Source organism: Dermochelys coriacea, chromosome 12 (assembly GCF_009764565.3).
Source record: "Dermochelys coriacea isolate rDerCor1 chromosome 12, rDerCor1.pri.v4, whole genome shotgun sequence".
Lineage (NCBI taxonomy): Eukaryota > Metazoa > Chordata > Testudines > Dermochelyidae > Dermochelys > Dermochelys coriacea.
Window position 1 is genome coordinate 23481635 of NC_050079.1, and position 16754 is coordinate 23498388.

General features: G+C 38.9%; 1 protein-coding gene across 2 annotated transcripts in view; it reads left to right on the forward strand.

The window, feature by feature from the left end:
• Positions 1 to 14233, forward strand: part of TDRD12 (tudor domain containing 12) — a 124201-nt gene extending 109968 nt beyond the window's left edge. For both annotated transcript variants that reach the window (XM_038367731.2, XM_043494929.1), the window contains 5 exons: positions 5092 to 5143; positions 9795 to 9908; positions 10008 to 10161; positions 10258 to 10324; positions 12372 to 14233. In XM_038367731.2, the coding sequence (XP_038223659.1) occupies positions 5092 to 5143; positions 9795 to 9908; positions 10008 to 10161; positions 10258 to 10324; positions 12372 to 12460 (476 nt within the window). In that variant the 3' untranslated portion in view covers positions 12461 to 14233. The remainder of the gene's footprint in view (positions 1 to 5091; positions 5144 to 9794; positions 9909 to 10007; positions 10162 to 10257; positions 10325 to 12371) is intronic.
• Positions 14234 to 16754: the final 2521 nt, after the last annotated feature.

Consider the following 16754-nt stretch of genomic DNA (forward strand, 5'->3'; position numbering starts at 1 on the left):
TCTGCACCAGGTGGCATGCTAAGCATCTGGGAAATTATCCACAGAAGTCCCTTCTGGCACTGGGGAAAAGTGTATGAGCTTCATCTGAGGAAGATTTGCAAGGTAAGTTTCCATTCCTCAGTAGAGGCATTCTTCAGTAGAATGGTGCTATGCTATTGGTTCCCACATATTTCCTTAGTTTATAAAGCTATTGCTTTATATAGGGGGAACTTCCATTTCTGTCTATTATGCTATTATAATAACTCTCCTTCTCCTTATTCTCCCCTCACATCTGATTCACCACTCAGTACTTCCCATTAGTGATGAATGAAGAGAGAACCTGTGCAACAGAGTGAGAAACTTCTTACTTTATAATTTTCTTAGCAGCTTCTCTCTTTATTTAACCCGTCCTCAGAGCCTGGTAAATGACCGGAGTACAGATTTTTTTCTAAAGGGATACTTAGACATATAATTAGTTATACATATATAAAGTTGTCTAAATGCTCCTAATAATTGGTTGCTGGAGTGTTTCTTCAACATTGGAAGAATTCTTCTGGTGTCTTTAGCTAAAGAGAAGGGCTTAGTCCTGGAGCTTCAAGCACCAACATTGGACCATCTCTGAATTCCATAGGTGGAGGGCGCTATCCCAGTACTGATGAATAAAGAGACAAGCTGCTACCAGAAAATAATCAAGTAAGAGACTTTTAGTTTGCTGGTCTGCCAGTTTTAGTTTATAATTAGTTGCACTTGTTTGTTAAGATTCGTCAGTGGATTTGTGTAACGATGCTGGTTCTGGCGGGACTCAACTCAGAATGCCAATTCAGGACAAATTGTTTCAAGCAGGGCAGTTACAGCCCAAGGCTGGAGTTTTTCTATGCATACCAAGGCAAACCAAACCAGCCAAACAGAGAAGACTTTGGTTTTACCCCACTGGCTAACCACAAGTCACACAAGCAATTCCCTTAGATATTCCAGTTTCCCAGTATCTTCACCAGTGCCACTCGTTACAGGGATGAATGGTTATGAAAACCAATACCCCAGTTTAAAAAAAAAAAGTTCTCTTGATCCCAAAGGACCAAGCCCCAGACCCAGGTCAATATACAAATTAGATCTTACTCACAAATCACACTGTTGCCAATCCTTTAGAATCTAAAGGTTTATTCATAAAAGGAAAAAGATAGAGCTAGAATTGGTTAAATGGAATCAATTACATTCAGTAATGGTAAAGTTCTTGGTTCAGGCTTGTAGCAATAATGGAATAAACTGCAGGTTCAAGTCAAGTCTCTGGAGTACATCCACAGCAGGGATGGGTCATCAGTCCTCTGTGTAGAGCTTCTGTTTGTAGCAAAGTCCCTCCAGAGGTATGAAGCAGGATTGAAGACCAGATGGAGGAGCTGCAGCAGCTTTTTATAGTCTCTTGCCATGTGGTCTTTCTTTTTGTTTCAAAGACAACCATTCTTTGGAACATGGCCTGGAAAAATCTGAGTTCTGTTCATAGGCATGTCCCTGCATACCTTGCTGAGTGACAAGGTGTGTCTGCCTTCTCTCAGTGGGTCAGTTGTATATCTGATAGTCCTTAATGGGCCATCAAGCAGGCTAGGTAGAGCTGACACCAACTTGTCTGTTATGTCATCCAGAAGCATAGCATAAGTTTGAAATACAGACAGTATAGAGCCAATATTCATAACTTCAACTACAAAAATTATACACACATATAGACAACATAATCACAACCAGCAAACTATAACCTTGTCTTAGATACCTTATTTGATCCCCTTTATACAAGATTTGGTGCCACTACAGGATCTTGGTTGCAACCATGTTCTATATGGTTCTAGTTCAAGTCAGTAACGTGACAGTTTGGACCACTGTTTTGCACACATCCTTAATGAAGTGGGAAAGTATCATGACATTAAATCAACAAGGAGTCTGGTGGCACCTTAAAGACTAACAGATTTATTTGAGCATAAGCTTTCGTGGGTAAAAACCTCTTCTTCAGATGCACGGAATGAAAGTTACTGATGCAGACATAAATATACTGACACATGAAGAGAAGGGAGTTACCTCACAAGTGGAGAACCAGGGTTGACAGGGCCAATTCGATCAGAGTGGATGTAGTCCACTCCCAACAATAGATGAGGGGGTGTCAATTCCAGGAGAGCCTCTGCTGGCTCATTACAGAAGCATCTTTGCCTCTGTATTTGTCTGCATCTGTAACTTTCACTCCATGCATCTGAAGAAGTGAGGTTTTTACCCATGAAAGCTTTTGCTCAAATAAATCTGTTAGTCTTTAAGGTGCCACCGGACTCCTTGTTGTTTTTGTGGATACAGACTAACACAGCTATCCCCGATACATGACATTAAATGACATTCTACACCACTGGTGGGCAACCTGCAGCACGCAGCCCATTAGGGTAATCTGCTGGCAGGCCGTGAGATTGTTTGTTTACATTGACCATCCGGAGGCACGGCTGCCCTCAACTCCCAGTGCCCGTGGTTCATTGTTCCCGGCAAATGGGAGCTGCAGGAAGCGGCGTGGGCATAGCATTTATTCCCCAAGTTTAAATCAACTTAAACATCAGAGCCAATCTTTGGGAGTACTAGTAGTCTTGTGGGCAGAGAAGTCCTATCTCCTATAGCAATATCTGTTAAGCTGTCCTGTGGGCAATGGTGTGGAAATTCACCAAATTCTACAAATAGGTCATCCAGTCTTCAACTAGTGATGTTTGTGGCAGAAATTTTCTCTACACCATAATTAGGGCTGTTAAACGATTACAAAATTAATCACAATTAATCGCACTGTTAAACAACAATAGAATACCATTTATTTTAAATATTTTTGGATGTTTACTACATTTTCAATTACAACACAGAATACAAAGTGTACAGTGCTCACTTTATATTTTTGATGACAAATATTTGCACTAAAAAACAAAAAAATTGTATTTTTCAACTCACTTCATACAAGTACTGTCGTGCAATCTCTTTTATCATGAAAGTTGAACTTACAAACGTAGAATTATGTACAAAAAAACCTGCATTCAAAAACAAAACAATGTAAAACTTTAGACCCTACAAGTTCACTCAGTCCTACTTCTTGTTCAGTCAATCACTCAGACATACAAGGTTGGTTACAATTTGCAGGAGATAGTGCTGCCTGTTTCTTGTTTACAATGTCACCTGAAAGTGAGAACAGGCGTTCACATGGCACTGTTGTAGCTGGTATTACAAGACGTTTATATGATAGATTCCCCAAGGAGTACAGTCACACACTTAATTGACACATTATTTTTTTAAAAAGTATCATCAGCATGGAAGCATGTTCTCTGGAATGGTGGCCGAAACATGAAGGGGCATACGAATGTTTAGCATATCTGGCATGTAAATATCTTGCAATGCTGGCCACAAAAGTGCCATGTGAATGCCTGTTCTCCCTTTCAGATGACATAGTAAATAAGAAGCAGGCAGCATTAGCTCCCATCAATGTAAACAAACTTGTTTGTCTTAGCGATTGGCAGGATAAGAAGTAGGACTGAGTGGACTTGTAGGCTCTAAAGATTTACGCTGTTTTGGTTTTGAGTGCAGTTACACTTTCACAATAAAGAGATTGCTCTTCAATACTTGTATGAGGTGAAATGAAAAATACTATTTCTTTTGTTTATCATTTTTACAGTGCATATATTTGTAATAAAAAATAATATAAAGTGAGCACTGTGAACTTTGTATACTGTTTGTAATTGAAATCAATATTAAAATGTAGAAAAACATCCAAAATATTTAATAAATTTCTATTGATATTCTATTGTTATAAGTGCGATTAATTTGTTTAGTTAATTGCGTGAGTTAACTGTGATTGACAGCCCTAACCATAATGCCTTACTGAGGTGAAGATGAGCGTGCGTATTTTCCTAATATTTGGATATCCAGAGCGAAAAGGATGCTGCTGCTTCTCACTCTGGATGCACGCGGTTGTGGAAATCCCATCATAACAGATTTGTGGACCTTAGTATAATGAATAATAGGAAATTTATCCAAGTTTACCTGATAATTATCTTTCTTTGAATAATAGGGCCACAAATGTGGCCCATCCTGGAAATAAGGGGACAGTATGGAATCAGCTAGAGATAGAAATTGACATGCAAAGTACATAGAATCATAGACTTTAAGGTTAGAAGGGACCATTATGATCGTCTCGTCTGACCTCCTGCACAACACAGGCCATAGAATCTTACCCACACACTCCTGTAACAAACCCCTTATCTAGTCTGAGCTATTGAAGTCGTCAAATCGTGGTTTAAAGACTTCAAGGTGCAGAGAATCCTCCAGCAAGTGACCCATGCCCCACGCTGCAGAGGAAGTTTATTTTGTCAAGGAAAATTCTTTCCATCCTCTATAGTTGGAGAAATTGTGCTAACTGTACTTTGAAAAATGTCAACTATCACTGAGTTAGAAATGTCGGATGAAATTATCCTGTGTATGGAAGTTGTCTCAACTGGCATGTACTTCAGGAATCAGAATATTTTTCTGCAGCCAGTTACTTGGTTCTGCTCCAAAATGCAACCACGCTGAAGTACCCATCATAAGTATTCCTTATTACTAAAAGTAAAGGTTGGGTACATTTTCCTGTTCTGTTTATATTAGTAGCATGAATTAGTATGAATTTCTTCAGTGCTGTTTTACAAGCCATGTGTGACCTCTTTTCAAATTACTAAATCCCATAATTTGAAGAGTTAAATTCAGTACAGGGCTGTGTACTGTTGTAGATTGTTTTAATACCTTTATGGCTGCATGGTGCATTTTTCCTCTTTCATAGCCTTTTGTCCAATAGTGCTGGGTCTGATTTTGGTACCTTTTAATGCAAAATGCAATGGTTTCCTTTTTAATTAGTGATTCGTCATAGTTTGCATTTAAATGGATTTTAAAACATCCAAAAGTAGTAGTAACCAGTCTAAAAGAAAATAAATATTTGATAATCCTAACTTGGATACCATTGAATTTTGTCTACTTCACCTCGGAACAGACTTGAAAACGATGAAATTTACATGATATAGATAACTTGGGTGGAGTAAATCAATACTATATGCTGAATAAAATATATCGTTTTTAATTTAGATGCTATATCTGAACTTAAAGCAGAAGAATCTACACAGCATCATCGTAAATGGTACTGGAATTTTAAATTTGTATTAATGCAAACTTTTTGTAGTGAGAAAATGTGTTATCTGCTTGATCTTGCAGTTTTTAATGTGAACATAGTGCTCCTGAAAGGTGTGAGATTTGCCAACTCTGATTATTGAAGTCTTCAGTTTACTCACATAACGGGTACAAAACAGTGGTAGTTCTGGTTACTCCTCTCTGCTTTCACCAGTATGCCACAACCCTGAACTACTAAGGGTATAAGTTTACCATGTTCTCCTTGCCCATTCAGATTTTGATTTACGTTCTGAGACTGCCAATAAGGATGCCAGTTATGTGGTGATCTTTGTCATGTAATATTTCCACACTAGGAAGTGGATTGAAACAAACATTCATTTCACATCAGTCAGCAAACAGTCAAAAGATAGTATCGGCATTGATCACAGCGAGCCTGGGCTGGATTTGAATCGTCAACCTGGGTATTAAAGACTTTCTCCCATCTGAAATGCTCTGAGCTGTCAATCCAGTCCTTCCCCACTCATTATTTGTTTCTAATTAGATGAATTTGTTTATTTTCCCTAAAAAGATTTTCAGAAACATAACTGAATTTTTTTTCAACACTAAAAATGAGCATAGCAATTTAGAGTCCATAGAATAAGACCTCTTTCCTTGAATATATACAATATAATTACTGTAATCTTGTGCCAAAGCTGGTTGGATGCAGAAGAAAGATTTTAAAATTCTGATACTTTGACTGTGAGAGAGACAAAGAGGAGGTCCTTTTTTTCTACGATTGCATAGGCAAAACTGAGACATCAAAACATTTTCAGGTTGTGGATAGTCTAGTTCATTCAAATTTGCTGCTGGTTTGTGTACCTCTCATTACGAGATCATTATGTGATGCTTTGTGGAAAAGATTGATCAGGTATAATTTGAGCTGTGTACTTTCATGCAGACAGAGCAAGATCCTGGGGGCATGAATTCTAAATCCTTTGTCAGTTTGAGTCAAAGTTGCTCTTTGAGATACTGTAGCTGCTGAGAAAAGCTTGTGCCACAACCTGTGCCTTGGACCCTTATTCTTCCTGATAGTTGAAAGCCAGCAAGTATAATTGATCATGAGGTGTTTTTGACTGGTTTGCAGACTTCAGTGAGAGTTGATGGGTTTCTCCTTCAGTGGCTTCTTTTTCTCTCAGAAACATCTTAGTAGTTAGTTGGGGAAAATAGCTGCTCTTCTGTAAAAACTCTGGAGTGTCATATTGCAGGGTGCTATTGTCATTCTTATTCAGCGTGCATGTGATGCTATTGGTAAAAGTCAGTGATAAGAAATGGGAGCATGACATTTTCAGATGCAGACCACACCAAACTTTCACACTCTTGTCTAACTCTGACATTGCAGTTAAGGGCCTTTGCCTATGTCTAGTGGAGACTGGGGAGTGGATGACAGGTAGCTGGCTGAAGCTCAATCCAATCATGACTGAAATGATCATAGAACCATAGAAATTAAGGGCGGGGAGAGGACCTCAGTAAGTCATCTAGTCCAGCTCTCCGTGCCTAGGGAGGACCAAGTTTACTTAAGCCATCCCTGATAGGCATTTGCCAACCTGTTGTTAAAAGCCCCCAATGATGGGGATTCCAAAACCTCCCTTGGAAGCCTATTCCAGTACTTAACTATAGTTATAGATAGAAAGTTTTTCCAAATATCTAATATCTGTTCATTGCTGCAGATTAAGCCTGTTACCACTTGTCCTACCTTTGGTGGACACAGAACGTTTGATCATCAGCCTGCTTTATAACATCTCTTAACATATTTGAAGACTGTTATCAAGTCCCCCATGGTCATCTTTTCTCAAGACTAAACATGCCCAGTATTTTTAACCTTTCCTCATAGGTAAGGTTTATTAAACCTTGTATCATTTTTATTGCTGTCCTCTGAACTCTCTCCACTTTATCCTTAGTGTAGTGCCCAGAATTGGACACAGTACTGAAACTGAGGCCTCACTACTGCTGAGTACAGCGGAACAGTTACCTTCCAGATCTTGCATATGTTACTACTTATAATATGTCCTAAAACGATATTAACCTTTTTCATAATTGCATCACATTGTTGACTCGTACTGAATTTGTGATCCGCTAAAACCTGCAAATCCTTTTCAGCAGTACTATCACCTAGCCAGTTATTCCCCATTTCGTAGTTTTAATATGGAGCTATACCTATCTCATAGAACTGGAAGGGACCTTTCAAGGTCATCAAGTCCAGTCCCCTGCCTTCACAGCAGGACCAAGTACCGTCCCTTATTTTTGCCTTAGATCCATAAATGGCCCTGTCAAAGATTGAACTCACAACCCTGGGTTTAGCAGGCCAATGCTAACTACTGAGCTATCCCCCTCATCAGTTTTGCATTTGATATTTTTCTTCCTAAGAGTACTTATCTTGATTGATTGTCATCATTTCAGACCAATTCTCCAATTTGTCAAGGTCTCTTTGAATTCTAATTCTGTCATCCAGAGTGCTTGCAATCCCTCCCAGTTTGGTGTGATCTGCATATTTTATAAATGTACTCTCCACTCCATTATCAAATTCATTAATGAAAATACTGAATAGTACTGGAGCCAGAGTTGACCCCTGCAGGGTCCCTCTACATACACCCTTCCAGTTTGACAGCAAACCATTTATAACTACTCTTTGTGTACTTTTGGCACCTTAGAGACTAACAAATTTATTTTAGCATAAGCTTTCGTGAGCTACAGCTCACTTCATCGGATGAAACAATGGGTGTTACCAATTTCATGTTCTCTATGTATATAAATCTCCCCACTGTATTTTCCACTGAATGCAGCCGATGAAGTGAGCTGTAGCTCACGAAAGCTTCTGCTCAAATAAATTTGTTAGTCTCTAAGGTGCCGCAAGTACTCCTTTTCTTTTTGCGAATACAGAATAACACAACTGCTACGCTGAAACCTTTTAAAAGATAGGTACTATGTTTGCCCTTCTCCAGTCTTCTGGGACCTCACCCATTGTCCATGAGGTCTGACAGATAATCGTTAATGATTCTGAGATTGCTTCCACTATTTATTTTTTTATGTATCATAGGGTATATTTCATCAGGCCCTGATTTGAGTACATCTAACTTATCAAAATATTCTTTAACCTGTTAATAATGATTGGATTAAATACCTGGTCACAGTTAACCTTTTTAGTGGACACTGAAGCAAAATAGACATTAAACATCTCAACCTCGTTTATGTTAATTATTAGCTCTCCTTCCACACTAGGTAGACATACCTACAGTTTCCTTCACCTTTTTGTTGATCATAATGTATTCATAGAACTTTTTCTTGTTGCCTTTTATGTTCCTTGCTATGTGGGGACTCATTTTATGCCTCAATTTTTCTGATTTTTGCCCCTACATGCTTCCGCTATTCTTTTGTACTACTCCTTAACTGTTTGTCAGTGTTTCCACTTTTTGTAGGATTCCGATCTGATTTTTAGGTCATTAAAGAGCTCCTGATGGAGCCATACTGGCCTTTTTACTATTTTTCCAACTTTTCCTTTGCATCGGGATAGTTGGCTGTTACACCTTTAATATTGTCTCTTTGAGAAACTGTCAGCTCTCCTTTATCCCTTATATTTTTTTCCCCCATGTAATGTTACCTACCAGTTCTCTGAATTTGTTAATATCTGCTTTTTTGAAGTTCATTGTTCTTATTCTGCTGCTCTCACTCCTTCCTTTCCTTAGAATCATTAGATCTATTATTTCATCATAACTTTCACCCAAATTTGCCTTCAACCTTCAGATTTGCAACCAGTTCCTCCCTGTTAGTTAGAATCAAGTCTAAAATGGCTCCCTCATTACTTGCCCCACCTTCTGAAACAAAAAGGTATCCCCAGAACATTCCAAGGACATTTTGTGTTTTGCCATAGTACGTTTCCAGCAGATGTCTGGTTAGTTAAAATCCTCCATTACTACCAGGTCTTGTGATTTGGATATTTGTTATAGAAGTGCCTCATCTATCTCTTCCTGATTTGATTTTTCCATAGTAGGACCCCTGCCCTGATGCCAGCCCTGTTTTTCCCCTTTTATCTTCACCCAGAGACTTTCAACTGGTCTTCCTCTCACCATCTTCTGGGCCTCAGAACAAGTGTATGTATTCTTCATGTGTACTGCACAACCTCCTCCCTTTTTACCCTGTGTGTCCTTTCTGAACCAGCATATACCTCTCTATATAAATATTCCAAGTCATGAGATTTATCCCACTGAGTCTCAAAGATACCAATTCAATAATAATTTAGTGTATGTACTAATACTTCCAGTTCTTCCTGTTTGTTCTCCATACTCCCCTCATTTGTATATAGACATCTAAGATGTTGAACAGGTTTTGTACAGTGGGATCCACATGCACAGAACATTTTGGAGAATCAGTTTTACTATAAGTAAAGTAACCATCTTTTTCTGGAGGAGAGGGTTTGAAATGGGGTTTTGAGTAAAGTGACAGGGTATATTTAATTGTTATACTTATTAGATGGTATGTTAACCTTTCTTTCTATTCTTTTATTATGATGGGTGATATTCCTGTTGATCATGAGTTCAATTATTGTTAGTATGCCTAGAACTTTTGTATGTGTTCATATTTTAAATTTAAATAAGTTCAATTTAACTAGTCTTTTTTTAAAATTTTAGTTTCTATCCAGAAATAAAATGGTTTCAAAAGGAAGATATTGTTACCATGAAGATAAAAATAAGAAATATACGAGACTATAAATGTGAATTTTTTGGAGACAAGGTTGTTTTCAGGTTGGTTCAAAATATGTTATACATAGAAAAATAAAATGTCTTACCAGCTTCCATTTCATTTGCCAAAAAAAGCTAACAATTTTGTTTAAACAAATACAGTGCTTTTTCAGGAGACAAATTTTATGTGGCTGACATGGAGTTGCATGCAAACATACTTAAAGGAAAGTCTGTTTGTGTGATTAAGAATGAAGAACCTGTGATTATCCTTGCAAAAGACAAGAAGGAATTTTGGTGCCGTCTACTAAAGCATAAGGTGAATTATACATATCAATTAAAAATGTATTTATTCTTAAAGTATTAACATTATGTATGAAATATATATAGTTAGCCGTTGTATTTCTGTTAACAGAATCCTAATGTGTCTTTTGATTTTGAACACTGGGAAGATTTTGAAGATAAAAGCCCCTTTCCTGTTGGTAAGACATTAACCAATATCGGTGTTAACATACATTTGTTAGCAAATTAAGTCATTAATATTATTTAATTTAAGTTTACATACTGCTGTTTACCTGAGAATAGGTAGTTCTCACTACTAGAAACGTTAGTGTTTATCAAAAACCTTTTGCTAACAGAAGATTTTTTTTTGCCTGTATATCGTTAATTTTGGTCATGTACATTGCAGTTCAGATAATGTTTTTGGAGTAACTTTTTAAAAGATCATTCAGTAGTCATTTGTTCCTGCTCATATTGCTCAAGCAATCTGAACTAGTAGGATTCTGTCGTATAGATATTGATCTCAAAGACCTAAAGACTTAAACTCTCTCTCACTATCCAACATTAAATAGTGATAGATAGGTTTGAAGTTTTTCTTTTCAAAGACCTTTGATTTACTTGGTTACTTGGCAAATACCCAAACACATTTATTCAGGTTGAAAATTTATTGATTAAACTCAAGAAAATGAGGAATTAAAACAAGCTTTTATATTGAAACTGTAATTATGCAGAACAAACTTATTCCCTACCAAAAGTCTCTCTCTCCTTTAGGAGTCAAAATATCAGTCTCTTACTTTAGTTTCTTTGAAGAGGAAAGGGTTAATTTCACTCTCAGTCCTGATGTGTGAAGGACATTTACTTACCCTGTTTTAAACAGGCATACATAAGATCGGGTGGGCAAACTTTTTGGCCCGAGGGCCACATTGGTGTTGCAAAACTGTATGGAGGGCTGGGTAGGGAAAGTTGTGCCTCCCCAAACAGCCTGGCCCCCGCCCCTTCCCACTTCCCGCCCTGCTCAGAACCCCCGACCCATCCAACCCCTCCTGGGACCCCCACCCGGGACTCCATCCCCTATCCAACTCCCCCTGCATCCTGTCCCCTGACTGCCCAGACCCCTGTCCACAGCTCACCCCCCCAGACAGGCCCCCAAGGACTGCCAAGCCTATCCAACTCCCCTGTTCCCCATCCCCTGACCCCCAAACCTTCACCCCATCCAACCTCCCCCACTCCCTGTCCCCTGACTGCTCCAACCCCTATCTACACCCCCATTCTAACTGACCCCCAGGACCCCACCTCATATCCAACCCTCCCTCTTCCCTGACTGCTCCGACCCCATTCACGCTCCCGTCCCTAACTGCCCCCCAGGATCTCACCCCCTATCCAACCCCTCTTGCTCCCTGTCTCCTGACTGCTCCTACCCCGTCCACACCGCTGCCCCCTGACAGCCCCCCCGGGATTCCCACGCCTATCCAACTGCTCCCTGTCCCCGACTCCCCCATGACCCCCTGCCCCTTATCTAACCCTCCCTGGCCCCTTTCCATGCTGCTCAGAGCAGCAGGAGCTCGCAGCCCCGCTGCCTGGCCAGAGCCAGCCACACCTCCCATGCTGCCCAGCAGGAGTGGCGAGCCAGAGTGCTGGCGGCATGGCGCACTGAGATTGTGCGGCGGGGGGGACAGCAGGGGAGGGGTCGGGGGCTAGCCTCCCCTGCTGGGAGATCAGGGGCCGGGCAGGACGGTCCCATAGGCCGTAGTTTGCCCACCTCTGTTCTAAATCCATAAGAAAGTGGACCCCTCTTTCACCTTATTGCTCAAAGTTCACAGAGCTGGTTAGAAAAACATTCTTTTAAGCTTGTATCACAGCCAAATAATTTAATTCTATTTTCTGGCTCCTGAAGTACAAGTTTAATGGATATTAATTTCACTTTTGATGTATAACATATTCTCCCCTGTTAAGCATCTAGATCAAATAGTTATTTACACACCACCTCCCAAAACCAGGTAAGTTCAGGCTCTTTTGAATTGGTATAGAGAAGTGAGTCTTGCTTCTAATCCTGAATGCAGCATCCTTAACAGAGCACCAGTTCTGTATACCATTAGTTTCTTTCATCAGTTTTTTTTCTCCAGTGTGTGCTTTATTTTTAACTTCAAGTCCACAGTACATTTTTTTCATACTACTTAATCAAAATATATTATAATCTATTTTTTTATTTTACATGATAATTTACTACACTTTCCCCCTTCATTATTGTAGGTACACAAAAAGCACATCATTCTGCTGCATTGATAACAGAAGAAATGGAAGAATTTTCAGAAGATAGTGGAACAGAGAGTGATGACTAGCCAGCAGATAAATCTCTATCAGTCCCTTTTCTTCTCCCAACCTAGAATGATTATTAAAGATATTTTTGCAGCCCGTATACAGATGAATATTTCCTCTAAACTCTGTGGAACTAATTGCAGAGTTTAAGGGCTGCAGGATCAAGTCTTTAATTTTTTTAGTAAAATAATAGTGAACAGAGCCCTTTTATTGTATTAAAATATGTTGTTTGATTTATTTTGGATACTTGAATTTGATATATTTTATACCATACAAGAAAAAAGGTTATGTATGTTCCCCTCGATGTTTTTTGTTAATTTTCTTTAAAATAGCTTTGTCACTTATTGATGGTGTATTGTATAAAAAAAAATCTATGCTGCCCAGAGAGCAAAAAATAAAGAAAAGGACTAAACTGGGTATGGGGAGCAAATGGTTGGTTTAGTGGATTGATAATAAGTTGCAGAACTTCTAGGTCACTGATGCATGTTTAGTCTGTGTTAACAATGATTAAAAACTGTTGCCATGTTATTTTTTTCAATGGCCTCAGTGAAATGAAGTGCTGATTCCAAGACCAATTCCTAGTGAACTGATACTGTATGTATGACATAGAATCAATATCACTTTGGCACCACTGGTACCTTTGCTGACAGTTCTGCATCAAGGTCAGGCTTTAAATGGATGTGGAGACTCAACTAACCTCTCAAACCTCCTTTCAGATTAGAGTTGAGGTATATTGAGATAATGGGAAAGGTTGCTGCTGCTCCTGCTTTACTTGTTCTGTGGATGGATGGATAGAGGATTTACTCTCGATGTCAGATGGTGCTTTTCTTAAGCATTGGTTGAGAGATAAAAAAGGACCATAAGGAATAAATTAATCTTTCTCCCTTTCACACAGGCCAGTTGTAAGGTCTTGCTGCTCAGCATTAAAATCATTACTTACATTTTATTTAGCACCTTTCATCTAAAGATCCCAAATCACCCCATTAACTAGATTCGTGTGTGTGCATGCACACAATCACACATTATTCTTCTATTATTGAAGGTAGCAGCCATTAAACAGCCCCAGCAATACAACACAACTATTCAGGACAAAGATTGTACTACAAGGGAATTTTACCTGGGTGGAAGGCAATTGTCCAGTTGTGATTTAGCTAGGACACCAAGAATAATACCTTTACTCTTGAGCATGCTGCCAGGAATGTGTGAGTGTCTTTACTTCAAGAACCAAGGGAGCTACAGTAGTAATAAATTTACACTAGTAATTATGTAACATACATTTGTAGGGTAAAGTGTAATAGAAGCATAAAGATTAACTATCCGCTTGTTTTGCTCGTCCCAAATACTACTTTGCTCAGTGGAAAACTGCAGTGAAATGTAAGATTGTAATAGCTTAAAGGTACTGAGTTAGATATATATTTTAAAAGATTAAGACTTATAACTATTTTGACAGTCTGATATAAAAGGTGGCTTATACGGCTGAGCTCAGATTTGAGTGCAGGGACTTTCAGATTTTTATATGATTTTAAAAAATGTTAATTTACATGTTGTTCAAAAATAGAACTTAATTCCCATCTTGCTGACCATTATTGTAAAGATGGATATGACCTGTCAGATAATCTAGATCAGTGGTGGCCAACCTGTGGCTCTGGAGCCACACGTGGTTCTTCAGAGGTTCCTTGCATAGGAACTGACTCCAAGCCTGGAGCTACAGATGCTAACTTTCCAATGTGCTGTGGGGTGCTCACTGCTCAACCTCTTGCTCTGCCCCAGGTGCTGGCACCACTCCACCCCTTCTCCCAAGATCCCGGTTCCTGCCCCTTCCCCCGAGCATGCCATGCCCTTACTCCCCCACTTCCCACCAGAGCCGCCTGTGCACTGCAAAACAGCTAATTGCAGCGGGCGGGAGGTGTGGGGAAGGAGGGGGAGGCGCTGATTGGCGGGGCTGCTGGTGGGAGGTGCTGAAGGGGGGTGGGTAGCAGATGGGGGCTGCTGACATATTACTGTGGCTCTGTGGCAATGTTCATTGGTAAATTATGGCTCCTTCTCAGGCTCAGGTTGGCCACCCCGATCTAGATAATTCCCTGACAGTGCAAGATTTTTCCCTTCAATATATTTTATAATAGCAGATTGGAAAATATGCTGTAGAGAGCAGTTCTGCACTGGCAGGTAGATCCATTGGGTGATATAACAGATATAGTGATGTCTTTTCCATCTCTAGCTTTTGTTACAATTCAATGATCAGTTCTGTGCTGCTGTAGAAAAGCATGATTTAGTGGTTAAAGCACAGGGCTAGAGTTGATAGGTTTGGGTTCTGTTCCCAACTGTCTCATACCTCCTGTATAACTTTAGACCAGTTGCTTAATCTTTGCCTCCATTTCCTCATCCAGGAAATGGGTACATTTACATGAAGTGGATGTGCTTACCTACCTCGCAGGTGTGTAGTGAGCATAAATTAATCTTTGTAAAGTTTATTGAACTGTTCACATGCAAGATGCTATTCAATTTAAATACTTTGTTCAATTTTATGAATCCTACAAAGATCATTAACGTAATTCATATATAGTTATGAAGAGAATGAGCTGACTGGATTGTATGTAAATGTTTTGAAAACTCATTTTTAATATATTTTTTCTCAGCCGCCCTAATTACTAACTAGTTTTCATTTAAAGGATGGTAAATAACCATTCAGCAGTCCTCCTTTAACTCTGTTTACCCTATGAAGAATTAAATACGTATGCAAAGTAGATCCTAAGGAATGTTGCATGAATTTGTTTTTCTAAGGAATGTAATTTGTGGAAGGCTAAACAAGTAAATTACTCTTTTAAGTAGTTAAACTTTGTGCTCAAACCAGCTTTTAAAGATGTGAAACTGGTGGAATGTCCTATGGTTCCTGTGGATTTAAATTATCTATAGAGAGAGACTTTTTTGTAGTACTAACATACAAGAATGCAAGCTACCTTTTATTGCTCTGGAACAGCAGTTAATTAACTACCTGGTGTCACAGTTGTGCTAATGAAATTGATAGTCAGAATGCTGATGAACAAAAAATAAGATGAACAAAGATAATTTATGCTCTGTTAAAAATTAGGAGGAAAATCATTGCTTTCCAAAAAAAAAAAAAAGTTGATCTGTAGGGAAAGATTTTATTTTCAGCATTCTAAGAGGAAATTGTAGTCTTAAAGTAGCTGATGTGTTTTTTTATAAGTAATGTATTATAAGTGTAATTGAGATTTGTTTTGAAATACCAATAAAAATACTAAAATGCTTGCACAAAAATCTAGATTTTCCTTAGAATAGACATTTTTAGTGTAGTGTAGTTTTATTTTTATAGAGCCCAATATATGCCACACTTCTTACAGACCCCCCCCCAAAAAAGACAGCCCCACCCCTGAAGAGTTTATAATCTAAATAAATGTATGACATAATAAGGGAAGACAAAGGGCATGCTTATGCTGCCTGCTGTTTGGAGAATGAGAGTGTGAATAGCAGTGCACATCAAAGTGCTGCCCTGTAGTAACTCCTCTGTGTGGAGGCTGCAGGCATGAATTAAAAGGTTCCAAGTTCACATTGATGTAATCCTGTTTGAACAGCATGATGAACAGGGAGAGTGCAGCAGCATCAGGAAAATTGATAGATGTCACTGGGATCTTGGAGCTACAAAAGTCATCTTGCTGTAGCTCCTGCTACTGAGAATCTGGGATTCTTCTGAGGTTCTGGGATTGCTCCTAAGAGATTGTTGCCTTTCCATCTTCAGCCGACCTGGCTGAGGATAGGTGCTTGGGAGTGGTCTCTGCTTGGAGCAAGGAGGAGACACAAGGTAAACACTGGAATTGGGCCCCTTTTGCACCTGCTATGCTGCTTGCTTTAAAAAGACATGCACATTTCATTGATATAGATTCTTATTTAATTGTGTTTTAAATGACCCTGAAACAAGTCATATAAACTGTAAATACAGAATAATAAATACAGAAATAATTTTATTACAGTTTTCTACATACAATATTAAGAGGAAAACTTGGAGAAATTATCAATGTTCATGGTGGATTCTCCATCACTGGCAATTTTAAAATCAAGATTGGATGTTTTTCTAAAAGATACGTTCTAGGAATTTTTTCGAGGAAGTACTCTGGCCTGTGTTGTATAGGAGGTCAGACTAGATGATCACAATGATCTCTTCTGGCCTTGGAATCAATGAGACAAAACCTGTCTATTTGAGATCACATGAACCATCTCTTCTCCCATTAACAATTGTATATTATTCCTGTAGCAACTATAACAATTACCATGAATAAGCAATATCAAGGAAATATTTAAGTT